The sequence below is a fragment of the Colletotrichum higginsianum genome, chromosome 4 (genome assembly GCF_001672515.1).
Source record: "Colletotrichum higginsianum IMI 349063 chromosome 4, whole genome shotgun sequence".
In the NCBI taxonomy this organism is placed as follows: domain Eukaryota; kingdom Fungi; phylum Ascomycota; class Sordariomycetes; order Glomerellales; family Glomerellaceae; genus Colletotrichum; species Colletotrichum higginsianum.
In genome coordinates, this window is record NC_030957.1 from 810,363 (window position 1) to 836,168 (window position 25,806).

The following is a 25,806-nucleotide window of genomic DNA, read 5'->3' on the forward strand; positions in this document are numbered from 1 at the left end:
GTCGTCCTTCTTGAGTCCTTTCCTTGCATCGGGGATCTTTTGGTAGGTAGCAATCCCGCAGGCTTGTCGTAGGACGTCGACACACTGTCGTTGGTGTTCTTCGGGGGTTTTGCATATCCCTGTCTTCTCATAGCCTGACCGGGTCATAGCTAGAGTCCGGGGGGTCTTGGGATACCATCCCGATTGTTTTTTGCCGTCTTGGTGAGTGAGGCAGTTGTCGTCGTAGCATGCGGTCCATGAGAGCGAGGCGTGGGGGATGTCTTTGTTGGCGATGTTGATTTGTCGGCCTTTCTCAGGTACTGGTTGGAACCGCTGTTTCTTGGGTTGTCGGCATTCTCTAGCCATATGTCCTGGCTTGTCGCAGTTGTAGCACTTGAAGTCTCGTGTTTTGTTGTCTTTCTGGGCCACGCTGAGGTCCATAGGGCCACTGTGGTGTCCATAGGCGGTGCTGTTGCGATTCTGGTTGTTCTGCCAGTAGTTTCCTCTAGGGCGCTCGGCTTGCCCGTTGCGTTGAGGGTGGTTCTGCTGGAATCGTTGTTGGGGTTGCCATTGGTATTTCTTGGCCGAGTTGGCTGGGGCTCGCTTTTCGCCTTTCTCCTTGCGTCGTTCGTAGAGGCGGTTGTCAATCTTGATAGCGAGTTCGGCGTACTGAAGGAAGTCTTCCGGGCGATCAAGCTTGATGATCTCGTCCTTGACTTCATCCTTCAAGTTGTTGTAGAACATGAAGATCTTGGTGTCTTCGGTGAGCTTGAGCTGGGCGCAGAGTCTTCTGAATTCTGCTGCGTAGGCAGTAGCAGACTTAGTCTGGCGTAGGTGGGCCAAGTCTCTTTCCGCTTGTCGTGATCCGTCGGGATCCTGAAATAGGGATTTCAGGGCGTCTTCGAATCCCTGGAAATTGGCGAATATGTCCCTAACTTCGCTGGAACAATGGTCGAGGGTCTCATTGTTGAGATATTCTTCAAGGAAGGGCTCGAACCATTGAAGGGCTCGTCCTCGCAGGAAGGTCGCGGCATGAATGACTCTCTCAGTTCCGTTGCGGAAGTTTCCTTGATGGAAATTCTGATAGTTCTTGACTTGGATGAGGAATCCCTTGAGTAGTCCTGGGGTTCCGTCATAAGTGATGGGAGAGTTGAGCTTGAGTTTCTCTCGTCCATCCATGGGGGTTTGGATGATGTTGGCGGCCGCTCGGAGGGTGTGAACCTCCTGTTGGAGCTTGTTGGCGAGCTGGTTCTTGTTCTCGAGCTCCGTCACGGCGTCGTTGAACATGGCCTGCATATGCGCGATGTCGTTGTTGTTCTTCTCGATGCGCTTCTGGAGGTTTCCGTAGACTTTCTTGGTGAAGTCGAGTTCTTCGTCAGAATCCTCGGCTTCCTTCATTTCCTCGTCCAGGGATCGAGCAGGTTGCTTGCCTGAGGAGGCGCTGGATCCTGGGGTGGGAGTCTTAGGAGCGTTGGGTCGCGCGGCCATGGTGTCGTTACTGTTCGTTAGCTTCGTAGGGTCAACTTACTGAACAGGAGCAATCAAAGTGTTACGGTCGGCTTTCCGTGGTAGTGTCTATTAGCAGAAGCTGAGGCAACGAAGCTGGGGAACAGTGCTGTAAGTCGTGCTGAAAGGATCAGGTCTTCAGAGGATACGGTGATCAGTCGTATACTCAACAAAGGTCTTGTAATGTGTGTCACTAGTGAAGGGTGCCGAGAGTATCCGAGGGGATAATCACAAAGTTGATTGCTGAAGAGCTATGGGAGTCTGTCCTTGAGTGCGTCCAAGTCCATCCTATATACAAGTCCGCTCATGTAGTCTTAGAGGCATCCGTATGTTCAACATACGGGTGCCGTACTCTTGGCATACGGGTGCCGTATCCTTGGCGTACGGGTTCCGTATTTCTGGCGTACGGATCTAATCTAATCTTATCTCCACGTGACCTGTACCATAGTTCTTCCGTTCCGGGGGAGTCATCTGCTTAACCCTGTCTTTTGTCCATACAAAGGCTGTGCCGCCCGCGTCCTGCTGGCCGGGTGGGGCTCTCGTCGCCTGTAACTTGTTGGGTCGTAACAATTTACTACTATTACTTATTATACTATTATTTTAGTATAGTAGTATAAATTCTACTTTTACTTTACTATATAGATTTAAGGTAGACTATAGTTACTATATTAACTTAATAAAGCTTATTATATATATTAATAATAGTTTTAGTCTATAATAAGTATTTTATAATAGTAAACTTTTACTAGTAAGATCTCTATTATAGAATAACTTTACTATTACTACTATTATAAAGCTATAAAGATAGCTTACTTTCTATATATAGTTTATATAAATATTATTTTAAATAATATAAATTCTATATAATTTATAATAGTATATATAGTAGTTAATACTTTAGTAGAAAATACTATATAAAACTTTATACTTTTACTAATACTACTATTTCTAAGTAGTAAGTATACTATACTACTTAATTTATATATTTCTATAAACTATACTTAAATATCTACTTATATATAGTTTTCTTTTTATTATAGTCTTTTTAGGTAATTAATTAAGGGTGTAGTAAAAAGTAGCACCTTTTGGTGTAGCTTGGTGGGGCTGGGGGGGCCAGGAAGGGGGGGGGGCCAGGAAGTGGGTATGTTGACTTAGAGGCAGAAGGGCAGACTTCAAACTTCAGATCTCTCTAGGTCAATTTCTCGGAGTTGGCGAGACCCGGGCAGACCCGGGCTCCTGTACAGGGAGGCCGGACTTGCCGTGAGCTTACCGGGGTCTTGCTATCTAAACTCTGGCGGGCTGGGTTTACTGGGATCACGTGGTCTTGCGTAAGATCTTAAGGTTAGGCGACAGTTGTAAGGTCTGTTTAAGACCATACGTGTCAACTAATCCAAGAAAGTTCAACCTCCTTCAGTGCATCCACGACCTACGTGTACATCGTTCTACGTGTACATCGTTCTAGGTGCCCCTGTGGCACCAACATAAGCTTCGTCGTCTAGCACAAAGACTACCATACTGATTGGGACGAGGACAAGAATGCAGATCTTCTGGTTAGTGGGGCCACTGGAGCAATGACGTGCTGTCAGTGAACACGAAAGCGATACATAAACCGGCGTTTCCGAGAAAACCACGTCCGAATTGGCTCAAAATCTTAGCAGGAAACTCTGCTAAGTCAAATCAAATGGCGTTGTTGGCAATGCAAAGAGAGGCTTGGGCCCAGTCTGCTATCTGGATTACTCAGCCTAATTTATCATTCTGCTATGGTTGGCAACAGCTTCGGTCCATTTAAAATCCATAATTCTTTTATCGAATGCTCTTTAAGACTGAAAGAGGAAAGAAGAAGCAGAGAAAGCCAAGCATTTCAGCCCATTAATTGGGGGGCCCACAAGGTCAAGCGAGGAATCAAGCACATCAGTTATGAATTTAGAGTTAATATTATGGAAAAAGCTAGCAAATTAGCAATGCAACCTTGGCTGGAAAAGGTGCTTTGCAGAGTGAAAACCATGAGAGAATAACAACGAATCTTTGCGCGATGTGAGAAAAAAGCAAGCCTATCCCTCTATATGCACAGGTAGTTTTTCTGATCATCCCGAGTCCTTCTCAAAACGCCACTACTTCGTGGTTTTCTCTCAAAAGACCGAATGTCTTGGCACTTTGGGCTCGGTAGTTGCGGCAGCCGGTGGGATGAACTGTCTGTGTTGTTCAATGTCCAAGTATGATATTTAAACGGACCCCTTCTGCCATGCAGACCGAGGCTTCTCGCTCACCATCCTCCTCGTCACCTCGATCAATATGGCCAAGATCTTCAACCTTGTTTCCAGCGCGCTTTTCGCGCTGCTGTTCCTCCAGCTTGCAGCTGCACAGGGCGCCGCCCCCCCACAGGACGCCCCCTCTGCTCCCGTCACTTGCGTCGAGGCTCCCCAGGACAAGTGGCTCGTGACCCAGAAGTGGAAAAAGTTCTCCTTTCAGTCACTCGGAGTGTGGTACGCCAACGTTCCGGCCTTGGGGTCTCAACCGCAGCGTCGTTCGTCCCTGATTGAGCGCCGCAAGAAGAAGAACAAGGACAAGGAGGAGGAAAACACTCCCGAAGAACAACCGCAGGATCAGGGTCAAGGTCAAGCTCAAGGAACTGGGGCCGACTGCACTTTCACCCAGTTGATACCCGGCGGAGATGGCACGCTTCAGTTCACGAACACCGCCAGCTACCGTCAAGTCGTCTGCGTCACCACGGTCTTGGCCAGTGACAAAATTAAGTGCTATTGGCTCAATGCCGGCGATAGCTGCACGACAGCCACGTCCACTCAATGGTTGTTGTTCAGTGTAAGTGTGCTAAACCAAAAGTCTGTTTCTCACCGCTGACCGACTGACTGTACAGGCTGGCCCGAGGCTTTAAGCTGAAGAACGGGATTTTGCGATCCGTCAGATACAACAGGATTAGAATTGGCTAGCTCCTGCTTCCTGCTTGTAGGATCAACCGAGTCAGCTCGCTTGAGGCCCAGAGCTGCAACAACAGGCAGCATCAACTGGGCTCGACGGACTCACAAGAGGAGAAGAGCGGTGGATCGCATTGCAGCTGATGCGTCCGCCTATTGCAGAATACAGGGGCTGGAGGCAGGGGGCGAGGGCCGAAGGATTCAATCCACCTGAATCCTTTAGGCATCAGGATTCTTCAACCTAGTTAAACAATCAACGAGCATGAAGTGCCTATAAAGTGGTCGTGGTTTCATCCGTCCACTCATGTTGTCATCGTTCTCGCAATTTGCATCGTCTCAAACTCTCTCCTCTGTGTCTTCCATCCACCGCACCGTCGCCGCCAAGCAATCCGTCAATATGCGTTTCCAGAGCCTCGCCCTCTCCCTCTTCGCCACGTCAGCAGTGACGGCTGCCATTGTTCCTCAGGAAGCGGTCGCAGCAGCCGCAGCAGGAGTGGAAGAGCGGGATGTGCCGTGCGGATGCCTGCCCGACTACGTCGGCAACAGTTATGGCTGCAACAGCCCGTTCCCCGGTCAAAACTACTGTCAGCTGAGGGGTGTTGCTGGCGACTACCCGGTATGTTGACTCCTTCTCTCGCGAAACTATTCATGCTCCGCTAGCCACTCGTGTTCAATTACTAACCATCTCAAAGAGGTGTCTCGCGTTCCCCTCCGGAGGCGGCTCGGCCAAATGCTGCACTGCCTGCAGTGCCCGCTGCCCTTGCTGAAGAACCCGAGAGCGAAGGACTGCTCAAGTCACCATTGGGTTGCGAGTTGGGAATGAGGCGGAAACATGATCCCAAGTGCCGAGGACCCGCGAATTTGCACTGCTATGCTGCCGAGATTGGGGCCGCATATGGAGAGACTCGCCGTCGCTGTCATGCTGCTTGGAATGAAAAGTCTCCCATTGTTGTGAAAATCGCGAAATGATTCACTTGGAGACTCTACCTTGTTATGACATGGTATCTTCGTTGCGCCTGTTTGGCACTGGGTTATTGCGAGTCCCATCTAGCCCGTCGTACTCGATTAGATCATGTTCTCCTGTCTCAGCCCGTTGTATTTCTAGAAGTAATGTTGAGAAGGCTTCTTCGCCGAAGAGCCAGCCCTTTAGCTGGGGCCCATGAAGGCAAGCATATTCCTGATCAACGGCTTTCCAGTGATCAATCAAGTATAATGATCTACTACATAAGACCGGAGCTTCTCCAGTGATCAAAACATCTCAATCTTTTCCGGAGAAGTGGCACTTCGAATCCTTGCCCCCATTTGTTGGTATGATGATGGAGGCGTGATGCTTTCCGTGAGCGTATCTTATGTGGTGAATATCTAAACTTGTCAAGATTCAGTTCTGTTTCGCGTTGTCTAACCTACAGATCTACAAGTCAAACCTTTTCCTCCCCTCAGATGCTTCGATGACCTGCCCGTTGATTTTCAACTCTTCTCCACGCGCAAGCTTTCTGTTCGCCCGCCAGTACACCCACATGATGCCCATAGACACAGGAATGGCCCCGGCATACAGAAACAGAATCGCTATGAAGGCCCTGGTGTACTTGGGCGCGTCATCCTCCCGGAACAGCTGGCCGCCAGCGATGCCGCCCAAATTACTGCCAATGACGGCCATTGCGAGACCGATGCTCCTCTTCGAGGGGTTGACGGCGTTGATACTTACCCAGGCGTCGTTCAGACCCTGGGCCAGGGCGTTTCCGCCGCTGAGAAGCGTGAAGATGGCATAGTGTGTCCACCGTCCCGACCCCTCAGGGAGGCCGTATAGCACGCCCGCGAAAATAACTGACCAGGAGAAGGCGACGATGCACCAAGGCCCGCGCCAGCGCGTGTGGTCCGAGGCGAACGAGATGCCCCACGAGAGCGCAATGACGAGGACGCTGCTGACAGCGTTAAGGAGGTTCGCGTTCGTGCGGGAGAAGCCGAGGCCCTTGATGATATTGGGACCGTAGAGCTGCAGGCCGCCTTTCGGCGCCAGAGAGACGACGTTTAACAGCATGTGTAGCCAGATACGATGGTCTGTGAGGGCCTGGACGAGCGTCTTGAGGGTCATATGGGCCCTGTCGGCGCCCTTTGACTCGTCGTCGGCTATGATGCGAGTGCGAAGGATTCGGCGTTCTTCGGGAGTAAAAAAGTCGAAATAACCGTGGACGGGGGCTGTATGTCCCGGGCTTCGGGGGAGAAAGACGATGAAGGCGACGAAGACCAGCAGAGTAATCGCCCCCTCGACTGCAACATCCAAGAAAGTCAGTCATGGATGGCACTTGGACGGAGACGATGACACTGGAGGGAAGAGAGGGAGATCTCACTAATGAACAACCACTGCCATCCGGAGAGTCCCATGATTCCAGCCATGTTCAGGACACCGGCCGCGATCAGAGACCCGGTAGCCGTGGCAGAATAGTTACCAAAGTAGAAAACCGCCGTCCGCAGCGCCAGCTCCTCGCGCGTGTAGAACAAGGCCAGCATGTACTGCCCGCCGGAGATGTATCCGCCCTCGAAGAAGCCCAGCAGGAACCGCGTGGCAAGGAAGGAGTGGATGTTGGTGCACCACGACTGGGTCAGGGCGATGGTGCCCCAGACACCCATCTGGAAGGTGAGCCAGACGGGTGCGCCGACGCGCTGCAGGACGAAGTTGGAGGGGATTTCTGCGATGACGATGCCGGCCAGCATGAGCTGGGACCCGACGTTGACGTCGTCGCGGGTGATGTTGAGGTCTTGCGTGATGGTGTCCGTCATCGCGTTGCTGATGTTGCTGCGGTCGAGCTGAAGGACGAAGAAGCCGGCCACCAGCAGCGGCATCAGATAGCAGTCCAGCCTGGTCTGTCAGTCGGCCCGGTCAAAAACCGCTACGTGCATGGGGATCCTGAACTCGGCTACCTACTTCCGCACGGCTGCCTTTTCTTGTCGAGGAGACCATGAGAGTTGGGGCTCGGCACCATTCGGAGTCTTTGATGATGACTTCTCGGCGTCATTGATGGTTGCGTCAGGTGGGTCGGCTTCTGAGAGGATTTGTTTAGACATCTTGGCCGCAAGTCAATGCTACTCAATGATGCCACAATGTGTTGAACCATTAAAACCGTCAGACTGATGGGTTTTGGGCCAGATAATATACTTCCAGCCGTCTTCGTTCGGCTCAAACTTCTGCGAAGCAACAATCTCGCCTCCAGGCACATTCCCGAGAAACGTATAGATAGCGATGTCGTGATGCATGGGGCGAAGCACGAACACAGAGCATTGGATCGGACCGGGATGGCACTTGCGGTGGTGAGCGACGGAAGGGGTCGGTGACGGCCAAATGGCTTCCCGGACACTAGAGGAGCTTTCGGGTGTGGCCGTCGGAGGTGAGCGTTAGCGGCCCCCGGAATCTTCGGTGTGGGGCCGAAAGACGGAAGCCCTTCCCCGTTGGCCGTGGCCCGACAAGCCCATCCCGGGACTTATCCTGGGATTTCCGGCTGTTCCCTCGAATTTCGCCTTTTTACTCGGCGTTCAAATATTGCGTCTGTCGCGTCATCGTGTGCGAGAATTTGTGCTACTCCCTGCGAACTCTCTTTCCGACACACCTCGAACACCACGACACCAGCCAACATACATACACCCAGTCTCACCATGTCGAAGGATCCTACGCGACCGAATGTCGTGCTCATCTTGGCCGACAACCTCGGCTGGGGCGAGCTGGGATGTTACGGAGGCGGCGAGCTTCGAGGCGCACCCACGCCCCGAATCGACAGGCTGGCCACCGAGGGCCTCCTGCTGCACAACTTCAACGTCGAAAGCGACTGCGTCCCGACCCGATCGGCCCTCATGACCGGCCGACACCCAATCCGCACGGGATGCCGGCAGTCCGTGCCCCCCGGGTTCCCTCAGGGCCTCACGCCGTGGGAGAGAACGCTGGCCGAGTGCCTCAAGGACAACGGCTACTCGACGGCGCACCACGGCAAGTGGCACCTCGGCGACGTCCCCGGCCGCTATCCCTCCGACAGGGGCTTCGACGAGTGGTTTGGAATCCCGCGGACGACGGACGAGACGCAGTTCACGAGCGCGCCCGGGTTCGACCTCGAGGTGGCCGAGCTGCCGTACATCATGAGGGGCAGGGCCGGCGAGCCGTCGGAGAACGTGTGCGTCTACGACCTGGAAAAGCGGAGGCTGATTGACGAGATGCTGGTGGCGCGGTCCAGGGACTGGCTCTCTCGGCAGGTCGAGGCCGAGAACGCGTTCTTCCTGTACCACCCGCTCGTCCACCTGCACTTCCCGACGCTCCCGCACAAGGACTTTGCCGGGAAGACGGGCCAGGGCGACTTCGCCGACTCGATGGCCGAGATGGACCACCGCGTCGGGGAGATCCTCGACCACGTCGACGACCTGGGGATCCGGGAGAACACCATCGTCATATTCGCCTCGGACAACGGTCCGGAGTTCAGGGAGCCGTACAGGGGGACGGCCGGTCCCTGGTCGGGAACGTACCACACGGCGATGGAGGGCAGCCTCCGGGTCCCCTTCATCATCCGGTGGCCGGGCCGCGTCCCGCGGGGCGTCACGCACAACGGCATCGTCCACGTCACGGACCTCTTCACGACCATCCTCTCCATGACCGGCGCCGCGGTACCGTCGGACCGGCCCATCGACGGGGTGGACCAGACGGGGTTCTTCCTGAGGCCGCCCGATCGGGGGACGCCGTCGCCCCGGCAGGGATTCCCGTTCTACATCAAGGACGAGCTGCGCGCCATCAAGTGGAGGGACTGGAAGCTCCACCTCGTCTGGGAGCCGAAGGTCAACCAGTCGAGCGGGAGGCTGGAGTCGCCATACCTGTTCAACGTTGTCAGGGACCCCAAGGAGGAGGTTGACATCCTTGCGTACAACACCTGGGTCCTGCAGCCCATGTTCAGGCTGAGGGCCGAGTTCCAAAAGAGCCTCAAGGACGATCCTGCGCCGCCTGATCCGCTGAAGGAGATTTAGAGTAGATTCAATGAGAATAACACTTGTTTGTGGACTGTGTACCCATGTTCTCAGCTCTGATGGGGGGGGGAGCATGAGGGGGGTAACTTCTGTGAGCAGTAGAAGCGGGTAACTACACTTTTGGAATCCGTGGATACCATCTCGATGCCTAACATAGATAATCACACTTCCAGGCTACATTCCCGAGACTATGCCAGATTCCCAAACCCCCAGTACAAGGCATCCAACGACGTCTGTGGCAAGTCGATACTGGCCAGCATTGACGGATCGTACGCCAGAGAAGACGTCCCCGGCTCCTGGATCCGTCCCGTGTCGCCGCCGCCGTCATCCGCGGACCGCAGCACAGAGTTGGCCAGGCTCTCGAAGGCGTCCCGATACACGGCCCCGGGCGGATACCTCTCGACCATGGCCCACAGCACGGACATGCACAGGTTGACAGAGGCGACCATGTCCCCCCGGTCGAGGTCCGGACACCGGCCCGGGGCGGCCCGGAGGAGGTGGACGCAGTAGGCCACGGCCACGCCGCTGCGGAAGAGGTTGTGCGTCGTGCGCCAGAAGAAGCGGAGCTGCCCGCCGCGAAAGGCGTGGCGGTAGTTGGCCACGCACGCGGCCGCGCTCCGCGCCAAGAGGCGTATCTCGTCGGCGGAAGGGTCCGGGAAGCACGCCGAGGGGTAGTAGAGGAGGACCATGTGGTGGTGCATGATGGACTCGAAGATGTCCGACGGGGCCAGCTGCGTCGAGGGGGCGGTCGGCGCCGGCGCGCTGCCCAGCCACTCCGTGACCCTCCGTCTCATGTCCTCCCTCCACGCGAACAGGTCGACCGCGGCGCCGTTCTGCGGCAGACTCTGGTTAAGGGTTACGTAGATCTCGGACTCGAGTCTGCGGTGCTTAATCAAGTGCAGGGCGAGAGCCCGACTGCCGCCGCCGCCGCCACCGCTGTCGCTGTCGCCTTCTGCGAGGTCTGGCAGCGGGGTGTGGATGGCCTCGTCGGGGATGGAGAAGGGCCTCCCGAGGATGACGCAGAGGTTCCTCTCCATCGTGTACAGCGCCCAGAAGAGCCACCGGCGCTGGTCGAGCTGCTCTGGGCCCGGCTTCGCGGTGCTGGGCCGCCGCTCGTCGTGGAGGCCGAGCTCGATGGCGAGCCTCGAGGCGAGGCCGAGGAAGTGCCACGCGCCGCTCAGGTTCGAGGCGAAGCAGCAGTGTTGCGCCACGAGGAGCAGGTTGCAGAGGTGGTGAAGGTCCCCGGTGCAGATGACGGCCGGGTGTAGGGCGATGAGGCGGGTGGCCGTGGCGAAATAGCCCTCGGCCCTGGACACGGGGAACGCGGGATCGGTCCTGTTCAGCAGCAGGACTGCCGTGGCGAAGACGGTATAGGTGCGGAACCTGGCCAGGGTCGCCCTGGCAGTGTTGTTGGTGTTGTTGTTCTGGGGGATCGGGCCGTCGTCGTCGTCGTCGTCGTCGTCATAGAGAAGCGCGGCCGCGGCGAGAAAGTCGTCTTTGGACGGCAAGATGGGCGAGAAGAACTCGCAGTGTTCAAAGTAGGCCTCAATCAGTCGACCGGCGGCGTCTCGACTTGGCAAGGCGGCTCGCGTCTCGCCTGGCAGCTCGTCCAGGAGGGACCGGTGGTCACTCTGTTTCGGCGTCTGGGAAACGCTGCGAAGGGGCTCGGCCAGCAGCGAGCGGAGGAGTGACTGTCCGTTGGGCGTCGCGACGGAGTTGAAGAAGACGCCGCCCTCTAGGCTTTGATAGACAACTTGCTCGATCGGGTCCCGGGACGAACAGTTCCAGCCAAGGGGACTCGGGGCGAAGTCGGCCGAGGCTGATTCGAGGTTCACGGCTTCACGACTGGCGAGCTGGGTCTCGAGGTAGGCTACGCGGTCCTCTAGGCTCTTGATGTAGCTGAATCAGGATTGTTAAACGAGTCGAGGTTCAACAAAAAAAACGCATCATCACGTTAGATGCAGAGAGGACGGACCTTCGGGGAGCAACTTGGCCGTCGATGTCGGTGCTGACGCAGGGAACGCCCGCTCGTTTGCAGTTGGAGCAGGCGGGTATGTTCTGGTCGCACCGTTGTTTGCGGGACCGGCATCGCGTGCAAGCAGTCACGTTTGTTCTCCGGACGTTGGACCGTCGGCTTTCGTGCTCCCGGGATGCCATGATCCGTCATTTAACCGTTTGTTTTGTCTACGGGTGCAACCGACCTGCGTCTCTGCTCAAGTTTTCACATGGGATGGAGCAAAGATTTGGTGCAGAAGAGCAACGCAGGATGCGGTTACAAGGGAATATCTATCAGCTCGTGAAATTTTTATGGCTTTTTTTTTTAAATAAAAAAAAAGAAAAAGGAAAAGGCAAGGCTCAGCTTCAGTCGTAAGGGTTTGTAATCCTCGGTGTGTATTGAATGCAGGTGGTCCGGCACGGATGCATGCATGGTCTTCTGTAAATCGCGCATCTGGAGGTTCCGCAACTCTACTGGTTCCAGCCAATCGCGTTGCTTCATTGCATCTCGCAATAGCTTCGATTTTGGTCCTTCATACGGTCTTGACAGTGAATTTGCTTGCTCCAATTGAAGAGCGATGAGGCGTTTTCACACAAAGAACGCAACGTGTTGTTCCGACATCGATTGAGAATTATTATACGTCAACAGAAGACAATCCCCGGCCCTGAATAATCCAGTACTCCCATGCGTTACAGCGCCACGCTCCGACCTTCTCCAGATGCAACATCTCCAAATACACGGGACAATAGAAGAAAAACCAGAGGGCCAATAAAAATACAATCTCAGAGAAAAGCCTCCCTGCCCCTGGACAAATCTCAGTTGATGCCCAGCATGGACGACTTCCGCCGCTCCGGACGCTCCTCGAGCTGCCTGCGGTACGCGTCCAGCTCCATCGTCGCCCACACGAGCGCGATCTTGCCCTTGTCGAAGCGGTACATGCAGTGCTCGTGGAACTTGACGGCCTTGCCGTTGGGCCGCGCGCCGGCGAACTCGGCCACCGGCGTGCCCGTGATCTGCAGCCGCGCGGCGACCTGCTGCGTCTCGTCGTCGACGAGCAGCTCCTGGATCTCGAAGCGCAGGCCCGAGATGGCCTCCCGGCTGCCCTCGACGCCGCGCCGGTACTCCTCGAGCGGCATGACGCGGTCGTTGTGCCGCACCTCGCGCCGGCAGCAGCGCGGGAACTCGGCGGCCGTGGTGCCGTGGTTGACGCTCGCGATGTACCGGCGGTACACGGCGGCCAGGTCGACGGGCTCCCGCGGCGTGCTGCGCGTGAGGAAGCGCGGCGTGACGGCGGCCTCGGGCGTCTGCAGGCGGATGCCGTCGTTGTCCTGCAGCGTGAGCATGCGGGCGATCTTGCCCTGGGCGTCGAACCAGACGAAGCACTGCTCGTCGAACTCGTACGTCGTGCCGGGCTTGTCGACGAACATCATGGCGTCGGCGAGGGCGACGCGGTTGATGTAGCGCACGGCGACGGCGCGGGCCTTCTTGTCGACGAGCAGGGTGTCGATCTTGATGCGGAAGCTGGCGAGGGCCTCGACGCGCGAGCGCAGCCGGTCGATGTGCTCCTCGCGGGTCTGGGTGCGGTTGTTGCGCTCGAGGGTGTCGGCGAGGTAGTTGCCGATGACGTCGAACCGGCGGTTGTTGAGGCAGTCGAGGTACTCGCGCAGGCGGGCGCCAATGTCGACCTGAATTCCCTTGCCGTCGCCGTTCCACCGCTTCGAAGACGGGCTCCTGCTCTTGCGTCGCGGCTCGCCGGCAGTGGCGGCGGCGGCGGCGGCGGGGGTATTGTGAGGGTTGAGCTCTTGGGCGAGGCCGGGGAACTCGGAGGCCTTGTGGTTGGGGGACTCGGGTGGCGGCGTGAGCATGCTCTCGTGGGAGAAGCATGGCGCCTCGTATTCCTCCATGGTCACCGTGGACATCTTCATGGTACCTTGCGGCGTGGTTGTGAGAGCGGTTTGGTCTGTGTGACAATCGACTGTGACGAGAGCATGTGTTTCCTGGGGGGTGCGAGGTGTGCAAAGTGCGCGATGAGTGTTGGTAGGAAAAGATGGCGATGCGAGCTAGATTGTATTATTTACTGGCCGTTGAAACGAAAGCTGGCCGCGGCGCGGAATGTGTTTTTATAGAAGAGCCCCGAGTGACAGCAGCATGCATAGGTAGGTAGCTTCTGCTTGTCGGTCATCGGGCGCAGATCGCAGATCGGCTTTTGATTTAAGGGGAATGGATTACTTCAACATGATTGCACTGGCACTGGAGGGGGGGAGACAAGCGAACGGAGCAAAAGCTCAGCAAATGTCCGGATACATAGATACCCTAGATACCCAAGGCGTGGCAGTGATAGCCCAGGTCAACCCAACAGGCCACGCCGCCGACGCCGACGGTATTGGGGCGTGACCATGAGTACAGTACAGCTAGGCTGGTGGTGACATGGGATACATGTAAAGCCTAGGTAGCCACAAGCAAGGGGCAGCAGGGGGGGAGAGAAAATAAAAATAAAGAAGCGACGGCAGGGTGAAGATCTTTCTCAGCAGTTCCAAACGCGCCTAGAACGCCACGCTCTCACGCGGGCATGACGTACGAATCCCCGCATTTTTCTCGCACTCTGGACGCGCTCGTTCCTTTGGTGGTGGCGAGGCGGGCGACACATAGCCAGGGGGGGTGGATGGAGGGATGGATGGATAGACGGACGGATTCTGCAGAAATAAACCCGTTTTTTCTTTTCGTTTCTGCCAAGTCGTAGGCCGCGCGGACCGCCAGAACAACATCCCATCCCATCCCTCCTCCCCATCAAATTAACCCCCAATAGTCAAACCTTCCCATCACGATCAACAGGAGAAAAAGGTCCGCCAAACTCTCTCTCTCGTCCTCGTCGAGTTCTCGTCGGACACACAGAGCTTCATCACCCCGCACGGCCAGTTGGGGATGGCGTCTCTCGTAACGATGGCAGGGGGGTGACCAGCCAGACCGACCCCGCGTTCACCATCGGCTTTGGCTGTTCATGATGCCCCGTTACTGGCGTCAGACATTGGAGGAAAACCGCCACTGACACTGACACTAAACAAAAACTTCCTTCATCGGCAATGGAAGTACAGACACACTACGTACATATGTACACTGAATCAAGCTCAACAAAAATATGGACACCCGTTGAATCAATCACACCACTTCCTCCCTCCCGCCCCACTCCATCCTCGATTGCCGGGAAGCCGAACGCACGGCCCCGCCCGCGTCGGATGGTGGATCCTCTCCCGTGCCGGGGTTCCCTCAGCAGGTGAACGGGGCCGGTCCCGGGTTCGTGTAGCTCGTCGGCGTCGGCCAGTACAGCTGGAACAGGATCCCCGGGTCCGTCGACTTGTACGCACCGGGGAACGACACGAGGCCTGTCGGGATGGTGCTCCCGCCGCCCGACACCGACACCTGCGCGCACGCCACGTAGAACTGCGCCCCGCCCTCCGTCGCCGCCCCGTGCAGCCCGATGTGCTCGACCCGGACGAGGTATTCGCCCGACGCGATGCAAGACGGGATCTTGGCCGAGAGCACTTGGCTGTCTTTGTGACGTTGATTTTTGTCAGCATGTACGTGTGATGTGTTGCATCCACAAGTCCCTCTTTTTTTTTTTTTTTCCACTTTCTCCTCTTTTGATTTTCTCCCCTCTCCTCTTTATGGCTTTTTTTCCTCCTTTTCTTGCAACACTGAATCAGCCTTACGGGGATGAGAGCTGTCTGCGACTCGACAAACTCTCCACAAGCGTCCACATATTATCATGGACGGCCCCTTTTCTTTTGAAACCCGCAAAACTTTTCCCATCCGGTTTTCTCTCCTTGCTGGAGTTCCCCATGGCACGGAGTCAGAGTCTCGCTCCGACAACCCTCCTCGCATGATTCTCACTGGAGAACCTTTCTTTTTTCCCGGTCCCGCGTGTCACAAAAACCGGAGAACGAAGAGAAAATAGAAAAAAAGAAGAAAGAAAGAAAAACTCACTGAATGAGGCCCACTCCAGCCCGCTGCTCGTGACCGTTGGCCGCTCGTGGTGAATCTTGAACCACACAGCCCCACTGCCGTCCCACGTCGCCGCCGTCTTCCCCGCCGGCACCTTGGCCATCCACAGGCTCGCCGGCCCCGGGTGTCCCACGACCCCGTTGGCCGCGAACCCGATCGTCGAGCCCGCCGTCACGGGCACCGTCGCCACCGCGCCCCTGTCCTTGGCGTCCGCCTCGTAGCAGCGGATCTGCGTCGACGAGACGCCGTCCGTCGGCCCGTTGGTGTAGAAGTTGAGCGTCTTGCGCACGCTCTGCCACTCGGGGTACGTCGTGCCGCCGTACACGAGCCGGCCAAAGGTGTCTGGGAGGAAGAAGCGTTAGTTGGGCGTCGGGCGAGGCGGGGGTTTCCCTCTCTGCGGTCTGCGGTCTGCCGCGTTACGAGACACGCTTACAATGGGCTTCGGCCGAGGCTGCGGCCAAGGCCACGAGGGTAGCAGAGAACTTCATTGTGCCTCTTGGGGACGACCGGAAGCTGGCAGTAGGTTCGGTATTTCACTGTATCTCAAGATGTCCAGGTGATGGCCTCTTCTGATCATTTATTGACATTTAGCACCAAGGCGTCGAAGAGGGGCCTTTAAATACTCCGTAACTCTCCTCGAACCCCCCCCCCCCCCCGATGGTGCCTCCTCATCACGCCAGCATTCGACAGAAAAACGCCAATACTGTTAATATCAGAACGATGTTTCCGTATCCCGGTGGAAATGACGGTGCCCATATTCCACGAATCTCCATCACCGGACCTCGAACGCCATGCCGGGCCCGGAGTCGAGCCTCCGAGAAAGGGTGACACCGCAACCCCTGCCCTCTCCCACACGGGCAACCCGCCAAGATCCACTGTATTGAACGTGTGACACCTCCGCTTCCCCGGGTAAAATAGAGTAGAAACTGTACCCATCGGAAGACCGCCCGTCGGCGTTGTGTCGGCAGCTCTCCTCCGCCAAGACCAGTGTGGGAGTTGATCTGCCGTCTTCCCCGACGACGTCCATACAAAAGCCGCTTGAGAAGGCCTTAGCGCCCCTTTATATTGGGTATCACTAGGAAATCTCGTGACACAAGTCTTAAGGTGAGTGATGGTCACCTAGCCGGCTGTTTGTGGTGTTGGAGTTGGCGGTTCAACCTGTGCATCGAACGTCGGGGTTTGCCCATTTTTTCAGGCTCTCAGACGTGTTGGTTTATTCCCACGCACTTCGTCGTAAGATTTAATCCCATAATGTAAGCTTTGTTGCCGGTCCTCGTATGTTGAAAGTGACTGATGCGGAAATGGCAAATTCTCATATGCTCGTATTCTTCACAACCCAATACCTGCCCACATCGTTTCAACTCGCCAGGTTGCTGATTAACGCCTGGTTCTATCTGGAGGTAGTGTCGGTCTTGACATGATGCAGAATCCTAAATCAGGCCATGTTTCTACAAGAGAGGTAGTAACAAGTTTCCTGCCCAACTCCGTTGCACATTGTCAGCTAACAGTTATCGGAAAACTTCCATTTGGTCACATCATGGGACCATTCGCCAATGCCCGTCTCCTGTTTACTTTTATCTGGGCCCCAGAAAGAGGGAAAGCCGACACCATTCAAATCCAGTCCTTTGGGCTTTCCAGCCGCAGTCTCTCGCTGGCACCCTCCGTCTCCTTGGCCTTGGCGTTCACGCTCTCCATCTCGAACCCGGCCACCCTCTTGTACACCCTGCCGATGTCCTCGAGCTCGTCCTTCGGAACGACGTCGTACACGTTCCGGAAGCCGTCCGGCGCCCTCTCCTCACACACCTGCAACACGTGATCCGGCCCGTTCCCCCTGTTAGCGAAGATGATCTTGGCCGTGGCCGGCAACCTCTCGGCCTCGTACGCCTTCAGCACCCCTTCCACGTCGTCCGGGCTCTCACTGAGCAGCCTAACCAGCGTCTCCGCGTCGATGATGGCTTGCGACGCGCCGTTGGAGCCGATCGGGTACATGGCGTGCGCGGCGTCGCCGAGGAGCGTGAGCCGCCCGAAACTCCAACGCTCGACCGGATCCCGGTCGCTCATCGGGAACTCAAACACCTTGTCCGTCTTGTCGACGAGGTCCTTAACGTCGAGACCGCCGCACCGCCACCCGTGGAACCGGCTTTCGAACACGGACTTGTCGACCGCCTTGGACCAGTCCGTCCGCGGGGGCGTCAGGTCCTCGTCGTCCTTGTCCCGGATGCGCAGCTCGGCGATCCAGTTGACAAGGCTCTTGCCGCCGTCCGCCGACCGCTGGCTGATCGGGTACGCGATGAACTTCTGGTCGGCGTGGCCGGCCCACACCATGGACGCGCCGGTGAGGTACGGCGCGCGCTCGAGGCATCCGCGCCAGAGCATGCGGCCGGAGAAGCGCGGGGGGCCCTCGTCCGGGTATAGGATCCGCCGCGCGGTCGAGTTGATCCCGTCAGCGGCGATGAGAATGTCGCCCGTCACGCTGGACTGCTCCGCCGGCGCGCCGTCCCGGCGTCGCGAGAACTCGGCCGTGATGCTCTTCGAGTCTTGGGAGAAGCCCGTTAGAGCGTGGTCCAGGCTGATCGCGTCCTCCCCCAGCCGCTCCTTGACGGCGCTCAGGAGGAGCATCTGGCACTCGCCGCGGTGGATGCTCAGTTGCGGAACTGCATAGCCAGCTTTGATGCCCCTCGGTTCGCTGAGGATCGGGTGCCCGTGGCGGTTGTAGAAGTTCAACTCCTGGGTCTTGATGCCAGTTTTCTCGAGGGCCTCGAGCAAGCCGAGATTGCGGAGAATGAGCACAGCCGAAGGCTGGACGTTGATCCCGACACCGAGCGTGGTGAGTTGTGACGAGGCCTCGAAGAGGTGGATGTTCGTGAACCCGGCGGCGTGGAGGGACAGTGCCGTTGTCAGGCCACCGATGCCCGCTCCGGCTATGATAATCTTGGGCTGGGAATCCAGGAATGGCATTCTGCTGGCTAGGACCGGTGTGTATGAGTTGATCAAGTCGACGTAGGTTTGACCGGGGGTTGCATGAGTCCGTCTTGGAGTTGCAACCTGCGAGGCAAGTCTATGGGAAAGTGGTGTTTGTATGACTCAAAGACTCAAGACGACGTTAATTGCGCTGATGTTCCGAAATTCGGAGTTTGTCAATGGATTGCCGACTTCAACTGCCGCATTCTGGTGCAGAAATTCACGAGATCCACTGCGGCCCAAGAATTGTAAGTGAAGCCTCGCTTGGCGCTTGAAGAGCCACCCTCCTCCGCTGTATTTCCTGTACACAAGAGCCACAATCCCCACGCCACTACATTTCCAGGGTTTCCATAATAAAAAGACTACCGCCCCCTATGATCCGAAGTTGAAATAAACTTGAATGTGCCTAAAAGAATCTTGCTCTACATGATGATTCAGCAAGACGTGTTTTCAACCCAAATGCTTCTGTGCTAGAACCTGGTGTTACATTTGGGACCACTGACTTATTGAATATGAGTTTTCGACCCTGCAACTTCAGAAAGTGAACTTCTTTCGCAGGTTTCGCTTGACGTCCTGGTCGGGAAGCGTAGCTTCTTAACAACATTGGAGACATGCCGCAAATGGTGCTCGTCGAGACTCCCAACCGTGCAATCTCACTGATTCCGATGACCACGATCAAAACTGGGAAGTGTCGTGACACCCCTCGGTAAAAAATTAAATCTTAATCTACGCAAAAAACAGGCAGGTGATGTATTCACCGGTTGCTCAGAATCCCGGAAACTGGTTTTAGATATGACGTCTACTTGTCTTTGACTTTTACTCACAGGGAATAACTATGTATTGTGTATCCCGGCATCTACCGTACTCAACGTGTCCAGTTTCTGGGGCATGAACGCATGATGCAGTCGAAAGTTAACGACACGACGACCTGGATTTCAGTCGACCTCGTACTTATGGTACATTGTCATCGTGCCTCTGACGACCGTGATCGAGTTGTGCAGCTGCCCCCGAAGCTTCACCGGCTTCTGCCTCACCGCATTCAAGGAGTGGAGCTAACCATTACCGGCATCACTATCTGCGTTTCTGCAGAAACTTCTTGGGAGCTCTACAGGTCGTGGCTACCGATATGTGCTGTGATCTTAGCAGCAAGGTGTTTTAAAAGCATGCTGGTAGACTCCCTTATTTTTGTCTGTAACTACATCCACTAGTCACAAACAAACTCTCAGCTGACTGGACGGGCACAGATAGGCGAGGTGGTCCCTCGGAGTATTGTACAAGTGTATCATATAGCAAACAAGTTGGAGAAAGAGCAAGAGCGTCATATTTCTCACGGGATACTGCGCAAGTGTTCTGGCGATGGAATGGAAGTCCCATCGAGGCAACGCTGGTTATAACCTTTAAATGAAACAGTGGTTAGTTGCGGCTAGACTTTCGTAGAGATTCGCGCCGTTCGGAATGCCTTACAACGCTGAGGAATAGAAACGTACGCAAGCTATAGGTTGCAGTTGGCTTAATAATTGCATAAAACCACAGAATGAGAACCCCGAGGATTAAATTGCAAGACTATATTCTCTAGCCCTGCAATCCAATTGTTAGCGCCAACAAGTCCAACACCCGCAACCGAAGAAAGCGGCTCTTCTCTTTGGGCAAACCTGACGAGCAGCGATTGAATGAAACAAACGACTGATATGAAATACAGACTGTAGCCTTAACGTCCAATAACAATGGTACGAATGGTTAAAACATCGGGAGAAAACCTTGAGTGTCCGTGTATGCGTTGGCGCGGGAGATTCGGCATTTCTGGTCGAAGCAAGCCGCCACCGCCTCATCTTATTGCCGACCTATGACCCAAGACTCCGTGGGTCTGGGGTTTTTGACCCCGAGACGTAGACGGTCGAACGGGTAGCCGGACTTGCTCGTTGCCCGGGCCGCATTGGGATTCCCAACATGGTAAATTGACTGGTAGGAAGTGAATTAAGCATTGTGTCTATAAATAAATTCCTCAACGGACGAAAAAGTAGGACGCCGCGCCGAGGCCCGACTTTATTAGGATTTGCATCTCGTACTCAAGAGATGAGCTTGTTGCGGAGCTTGCGTCCCACTATGAGTTCCTGGCGTATCTCTACTTACCCCTAGATGTCGTCAGATACCCCCCTAAGGGCGGCTGGGAGCATATAACACCTAAGTTAGTTAACTTGTACCTGAGTAAGAATAATGCTAAGTTAGATCTTGAAAAGTATATCCCCAACGTTAGCTACATTAAAAAGGACTACTAGTATAAGCTATAGATAGTCTACAAAAGTGCAACTGCTGTTAACGTTACTGACGATGTTGTCTTAAGCCTTCCTACTAAGTACGCTGATAAGTTTCCATCAAGCATAGGGAGGGCTACATCTTAGAGATCCTGCTGCATGTTTTTGGCAATACTAGGCGCTATAGGCATTACGTCTTCATTGATACAGAGCGCGACACAATCGTCCTCGCGGACCCGCAAACTGGCCATAACCTGACCAGACTATCGTAGTCAGTGAGTCTCAGAATACTGCCTTCCTTCTGCTCTCCCCGGTCAGCCACCAGGAGCGGTGCATGAACAGACTGGATGAGTGCCAGGAGCAGAAGGATTGAGAGAATCGGGAGCGTCAGGGAGAGGAAGAATCTGGAATCAGAGTCATCTAGGTCCGTTGGGCCAAAGATAAATACGTCGCATCGATTCGATTACTTGCTCTTGTTCCAGAAGCGTTTCCCCGGCATGGATGATGAAGCACTCAAAGAACGAATCGCTCAGCGAATGGTGGCTAGAGACAGTCTTTATGGTCGAAGTGATACCCCGTATCATTATCACGGCACGTCTCCAGCTCAGTCTGTGCCGGCCAGAACACACTTCGTCTCTTGCATACCCCGACCCTTTGAAGCCGGGCATCTGCCAATCACAGATTCCGCTACGAAACCTCGCCAAGTCTTGATGCTGCTTTCCCCGCAACTTCAACCTTTCAATCTGCAAGCCCTCCCGGCATCTCCCCCGAAAAGTTGGTTTTTCAGCGAACCCTTCTCGTTGTGCCGGACCAATCTAGCCGTCCAAGGTGGGTCAGAGTGGAACACGGAGATGTCCCGGCATTTGCGTAGGTTCGGACTAGGCAGAGCTCACCCAGTCACATTTCTCCGAACCAGAGCTGTCAACCCTCCGAGCTCCGCGTCCCCCGGTCTCAGAGCGAGTCGATGACGTTCCATGTCCGAGAAACACACGAAACCGTACTTGGGGGAGCAACTTCTAGTTGCCGATTGAGGAGGCGTGACGTAAGGTTGATATGTCCGTATTCAGTAAGGCCTGGGATTGAGGGGAAGCATAAGTAGTCAAGAAGATGTCTGGCGCCGCGTGAAAAGATAGACCTACGACGCTAGGATTGCAACATCAGGCGGAAACATGTCGAAACCAGTTCTCGTCATCATTGGCACCGGATGGGGCGGCTTCACCCTCACCCAGAAAGTATCGTTGGAGAAGTACGATGTGAAGGTCATCTCGCCAATTCGGACGATCCAGTACACCCCGTTACTCGCCAGCGCCGCCTGCGGGCTCTTCAACTTCCGCCTGGCGGAGGAGCCGGTGCGGAGGAAGCACAGGACGGACCAAGACTACTACAAGGCCATCGCCGAGGACATCGACTTTGAGAAGCGCATTGTGCGATGCAAGACCGACGCGCCGACCGCTAACGAGGATCCCACCTACTTCGAAGTCCGATACGACAAGATCTGCATTGCGCCGGGATGCGAGACCCAGGACTTTGGCACGCCGGGCGCCAAGGAGCACGCCCTCTTCTTGAAGACGACCAACGACGCGCGCCTCATTCAGCAACGGATCCTTCAGATGCTGGACAAGGCATCGCTGCCGACGACGAGCGAGCAAGACCAGCGGGACTACCTCAACATCCGGATCGTCGGCGGCGGCGCCATCGGCATCGAGGCGGCCGCCGAGCTGTGGGACCTCTGGTTCGAAGACATGCGCTTCCTGTTCCCGCACCTGGACGGCAAGCTGAACATCACCATCCACGACGTCGCGCCCAAGATCCTCTCGACGTTCGACGCCAGCCTGAGCGAGTATGCGACGAGCTCGCTGGAGGGGAAGCACGTGAAACTCATGACGGGGTCCAACATCCAGAGGGTTGAGGCCGACGCGATCTTCACCAAAGAGGACGGCCGCCTGCCGTACGGGCTGCTCATCTGGGCCACCGGGAACAAGGTGAACCCGCTGGTCGACAGGTTAGCAGTGAAGAAACCCGAGAGCGGGCTACCCCGTATCCTCACCGACAAGTACCTCCGGGTCCTGCGCCCGGACGGGAGCCCAATGGACGGCGTCTACGCACTGGGGGACGCCGCCGACATCGAGGGGGAATCCCTGCCGACGCTGGCGGAGGTTGCGCTGCAGAAGGGCGAGTACCTCACCGTCGTCCTGAACTCGAACGGCGAGCCTGCACCGTTCAACTACAAGCAGCGGGCCCTGCTGGCGTACCTGGGCCGTCGCGATGGCATCATCGGCGGCCGCAAAGAGTGGACCGGCGTAAGCGCCTGGCTGGCCTGGCGGTCGGGGAGCTTGGGGTGGACGAGGAGTTGGAGGCGGAAGATTATGATATCGATCAGCTGGATCTTCATCTGGATTGCCGGGAGAGACATTGCGAGGCCCTAGTTGGTGCGGTGCAGTTGAGGCGGTTCTCAGTAGTAGTGGCGTTTTTGCGCCCAGGTTGCATGTAATTACCAAGAATGGACACGGCTGTAGCGATTGGCAAGCGATAGTGTCGGAGTTTAATTGACAACTTCACCAGACTCAAGGATTGCTACCTTTTTAGTCTTCTATTACTTCGTGCTGTTTGCAAAAAAAACCGAAGACGCTTGACGGGTGTGTCATTGAGCGTCTTTGAGCAGGTGGCAATTGAGACTCTAGATTCAATCAATGTGAGTCTTGTTCCATGTCAATTAAAGTTGGAATAGTTCAGAGCAAGGTCATTGCTACTGTGCTCAGTTACATGGAGCTACAGCTATGCACAGTTCCACGGATTTATAACTAACCCATGGTCATCACCAATGATTCTTCTGGAAAAATGGACCAGGACATATCTGAATGTCACGGGTGCAGGTCTGGAAATGGATCAGTGTAGCGTTCAGCGTGACGTCAGCTTAGAACTCCTCGATGTTGACTAGACCACTGCAAACGATAGAAATTCGAATCGTAGATCCAAAATACCCCTGCTTAATTGTGACCCAGTTGTTCGGTTTGTTTTCAATTCTACATTTAAATCCTTCGGGTCGTTCCCCAACTTCATAAACAACCCCCTTAACTTACCACTTGGCACCAACCAACCACCAAAAAGACCGAAGAATGCATCTCCACTCTTCGGCCAAAAGAGGCGAGAAACCCCGTGGCAGATCGGAATACGAGATGGAGGCTTGGGGGGGCCGCCAAGCGTTGTGGTCCCCGGCAATGCAGGCGGATGCGAATGCAACTCTGCGAAGTATCTGCTAAGACCGCCAAGCAAAAACGATCTCCATACCCCCCATGTTGGTCCTCAACTTCACATCAAGAACAGCGATGAGCGAGAAAAAGAAGTTCATGATGCATCAAGTTTATTTTATCCAATAGAATGTACCCTCTTCCTAGTAAATAAATGGCAGAAAAATCTCAAAATAGGGGAATGCCGGGGTTTCGATCCCGAGGCAGCGAAGGCTTATAAACAACTCTCTCATTCCGTCGTAATGGGGGAGGCTCGTTCACTCGCCCGGGATAAGGGGGCTCCCAACTCCCCTCATATGAACAGTGGGCAAATAGAGTCTTGGGCCGGCAAGTGACAGAACGTCTCCCAATCCCCTGCCTGCCCATTTTCTTTCCTTAGTCGCTTGACAGCTTATCAAACAGGCTCGCTTACGCACCGGCGCCGTTGTAGGCGATGAGGTTGGGGCTGCCGTTGAGGGTGCCGGTGATCTTGTTGGGCGTGCCGAGGGCCTTGAGGCGGGCGACGATGAGGGCGGGCGTGGCCAGGCCCTCGACGGACTGAAGGTAGTTGACGAGGCCGGCGACGTGGGGGGAAGCCATGGAGGTACCGGAGATGGTGTTGGTGGCGGTGGTGGAACCGATCCAGGTGGACAGGATGGAGCTGCCGGGGGCGAAGATGTCGAGAACGGCGCCGTAGTTGGAGTAGGAGGCGATGGCCCAGGTGCTGGTGATGGCGCCAACGGTGATGGCGTTGGCCGCGCTGGCAGGGGACACGTTCGCGGCGTTCTGGGCCTCGTTGCCGGCGGCGACAACGGTGGTGACGCCGGAGGTGTAGGCCGAGTTGATGGCCGTCGTCCAGGCGGACGAGACAGGGCCGCCGAGGGACATGTTGATGACGGACTTGGAGGCGCGGCCCTTGCTGGTGATGTCGTTGACGGCCCAGTTGTAGCCGGCAAGAATGACCGAGGTGGAGGCCGAGTTGCCGACGAAGACCTTGACGGAGATGAGGGACGTCAGCTTGGCGACGCCGTACGTCGTCGAGCCGATGGTGCCGGCGACGTGGGTGCCGTGACCGAGGGTGTCGGTGTGGGCACCACCGGCGGCGTTGTAGCCGAGCGAGGCGCGGCCGCCGAAGTTGGTGTGGGCCGTGTTGATGCCCGAGTCGACGACGTAGGCGTAGGTGCCAGAGCCGGCGCGGTCGTCGTAGACGTACTGCGTAGACCCGGAGGTGCGGTGGGAGATGGTTCCCAGACCCCAGGGGGCGCCGGACTGGGTCGCGATGGCGGACAGAGTCCAGATCTGGTCACGCTCAACGCTGGCAACCTGTTCACATGAGGTCAGGAGGGTTGGTCAAGAGTTTTTGAGAGAGCGCGGTTTCATACATCGGGAGAGTTCTTGATGAGCTGGATGGTGGCATCGTCGAACTTTCCAGAGTATGCGCGGAAGCCGCCAAAGGAGTAAGTACGCTCAGTTCCGGTGAACTGGCGCTTGTCGAGGCTGAGGGCCTGGACGCCGGTGAGCCAGGCCAGGTGGGAAGTGAGGCTCGTGAGGCCGAGGTTGTCCTTGAGGGTGATGATGTAGCTGTTGTCCGCAGCAGTCTGGACTGTAGTCTCGGTCTGGGGGGTGGGAGCGGCCATGGCGCAGGCCGCGGCCGCGAGCATGGCGAAGTGTTTGAAGCCGACCATTGCGCCTGACTAGTGAACCGAGGAGCAGGGAGTTGGGATTGTGTGAAGAGGAGTGGTGAGTGAGTGAAGAGGGAAAGAGACAGAATTATCGCAGGATATCCAGGAATGTTATATATCTTTTCCCTGGGTCTCGCACATCGTGCTTGATGAGGTTTGAGCATGGTTCTTCCCCCACGACCTGGACGTGGCTGGATCGTCCAGGTCCTCGGGGCTGTCTTTGTCGCCGCTCGCAGACAGAGTTCAGGGGCGTTCTTTGAGAGCTAGTACGTACAC

At 55.9% G+C, this 25,806-nt stretch overlaps 10 protein-coding genes across 10 annotated transcripts; 4 read left to right on the top strand and 6 right to left on the bottom strand.

Annotated features, from left to right (window-relative positions):
* Window positions 1-3,777: 3,777 nt before the first annotated feature.
* Window positions 3,778-4,378, top strand: CH63R_05575 (uncharacterized protein; the record flags this gene model as incomplete). Its single annotated transcript, XM_018300550.1, has 2 exons — window positions 3,778-4,305; window positions 4,361-4,378. 2 exons carry the CDS (start codon window positions 3,778-3,780, stop codon window positions 4,376-4,378), a joined length of 546 nt encoding a protein of 181 aa, XP_018158400.1.
* A 437-nt stretch (window positions 4,379-4,815) lies between these two features.
* On the top strand, window positions 4,816-5,185 carry CH63R_05576 (uncharacterized protein; the record flags this gene model as incomplete). Its single annotated transcript, XM_018300551.1, has 2 exons — window positions 4,816-5,034; window positions 5,111-5,185. The coding sequence occupies 2 exons, from the start codon at window positions 4,816-4,818 to the stop codon at window positions 5,183-5,185; spliced, it is 294 nt and encodes a 97-aa protein (XP_018158401.1).
* A 644-nt stretch (window positions 5,186-5,829) lies between these two features.
* On the bottom strand, window positions 5,830-7,481 carry CH63R_05577 (Alternative sulfate transporter; the record flags this gene model as incomplete). Its single annotated transcript, XM_018300552.1, has 3 exons — window positions 5,830-6,686; window positions 6,767-7,275; window positions 7,342-7,481. 3 exons carry the CDS (start codon window positions 7,479-7,481, stop codon window positions 5,830-5,832), a joined length of 1,506 nt encoding a protein of 501 aa, XP_018158402.1.
* A 585-nt stretch (window positions 7,482-8,066) lies between these two features.
* On the top strand, window positions 8,067-9,413 carry CH63R_05578 (Sulfatase; the record flags this gene model as incomplete). The annotated part of the gene is made up of 1 exon (XM_018300553.1): window positions 8,067-9,413. The coding sequence occupies one exon, from the start codon at window positions 8,067-8,069 to the stop codon at window positions 9,411-9,413; it is 1,347 nt and encodes a 448-aa protein (XP_018158403.1).
* Window positions 9,414-9,601: 188 nt separating this feature from the next.
* Window positions 9,602-11,570, bottom strand: CH63R_05579 (Fungal specific transcription factor domain containing protein; the record flags this gene model as incomplete). Its single annotated transcript, XM_018300554.1, has 2 exons — window positions 9,602-11,312; window positions 11,389-11,570. The coding sequence occupies 2 exons, from the start codon at window positions 11,568-11,570 to the stop codon at window positions 9,602-9,604; spliced, it is 1,893 nt and encodes a 630-aa protein (XP_018158404.1).
* A 654-nt stretch (window positions 11,571-12,224) lies between these two features.
* On the bottom strand, window positions 12,225-13,313 carry CH63R_05580 (SnoaL-like polyketide cyclase; the record flags this gene model as incomplete). Its single annotated transcript, XM_018300555.1, has 1 exon — window positions 12,225-13,313. One exon carries the CDS (start codon window positions 13,311-13,313, stop codon window positions 12,225-12,227), a length of 1,089 nt encoding a protein of 362 aa, XP_018158405.1.
* Window positions 13,314-14,673: 1,360 nt separating this feature from the next.
* On the bottom strand, window positions 14,674-15,896 carry CH63R_05581 (Glycosyl hydrolase family 61; the record flags this gene model as incomplete). The annotated part of the gene is made up of 3 exons (XM_018300556.1): window positions 14,674-14,957; window positions 15,391-15,750; window positions 15,842-15,896. The coding sequence occupies 3 exons, from the start codon at window positions 15,894-15,896 to the stop codon at window positions 14,674-14,676; spliced, it is 699 nt and encodes a 232-aa protein (XP_018158406.1).
* A 1,123-nt stretch (window positions 15,897-17,019) lies between these two features.
* CH63R_05582 (monooxygenase) lies at window positions 17,020-18,366 on the bottom strand (the record flags this gene model as incomplete). Its single annotated transcript, XM_018300557.1, has 1 exon — window positions 17,020-18,366. One exon carries the CDS (start codon window positions 18,364-18,366, stop codon window positions 17,020-17,022), a length of 1,347 nt encoding a protein of 448 aa, XP_018158407.1.
* A 3,424-nt stretch (window positions 18,367-21,790) lies between these two features.
* Window positions 21,791-23,047, top strand: CH63R_05583 (Pyridine nucleotide-disulfide; the record flags this gene model as incomplete). Its single annotated transcript, XM_018300558.1, has 1 exon — window positions 21,791-23,047. The coding sequence occupies one exon, from the start codon at window positions 21,791-21,793 to the stop codon at window positions 23,045-23,047; it is 1,257 nt and encodes a 418-aa protein (XP_018158408.1).
* Window positions 23,048-24,277: 1,230 nt separating this feature from the next.
* Window positions 24,278-25,533, bottom strand: CH63R_05584 (Subtilase; the record flags this gene model as incomplete). The annotated part of the gene is made up of 2 exons (XM_018300559.1): window positions 24,278-25,171; window positions 25,231-25,533. The coding sequence occupies 2 exons, from the start codon at window positions 25,531-25,533 to the stop codon at window positions 24,278-24,280; spliced, it is 1,197 nt and encodes a 398-aa protein (XP_018158409.1).
* Between the last annotated feature and the right edge of the window lie 273 nt (window positions 25,534-25,806).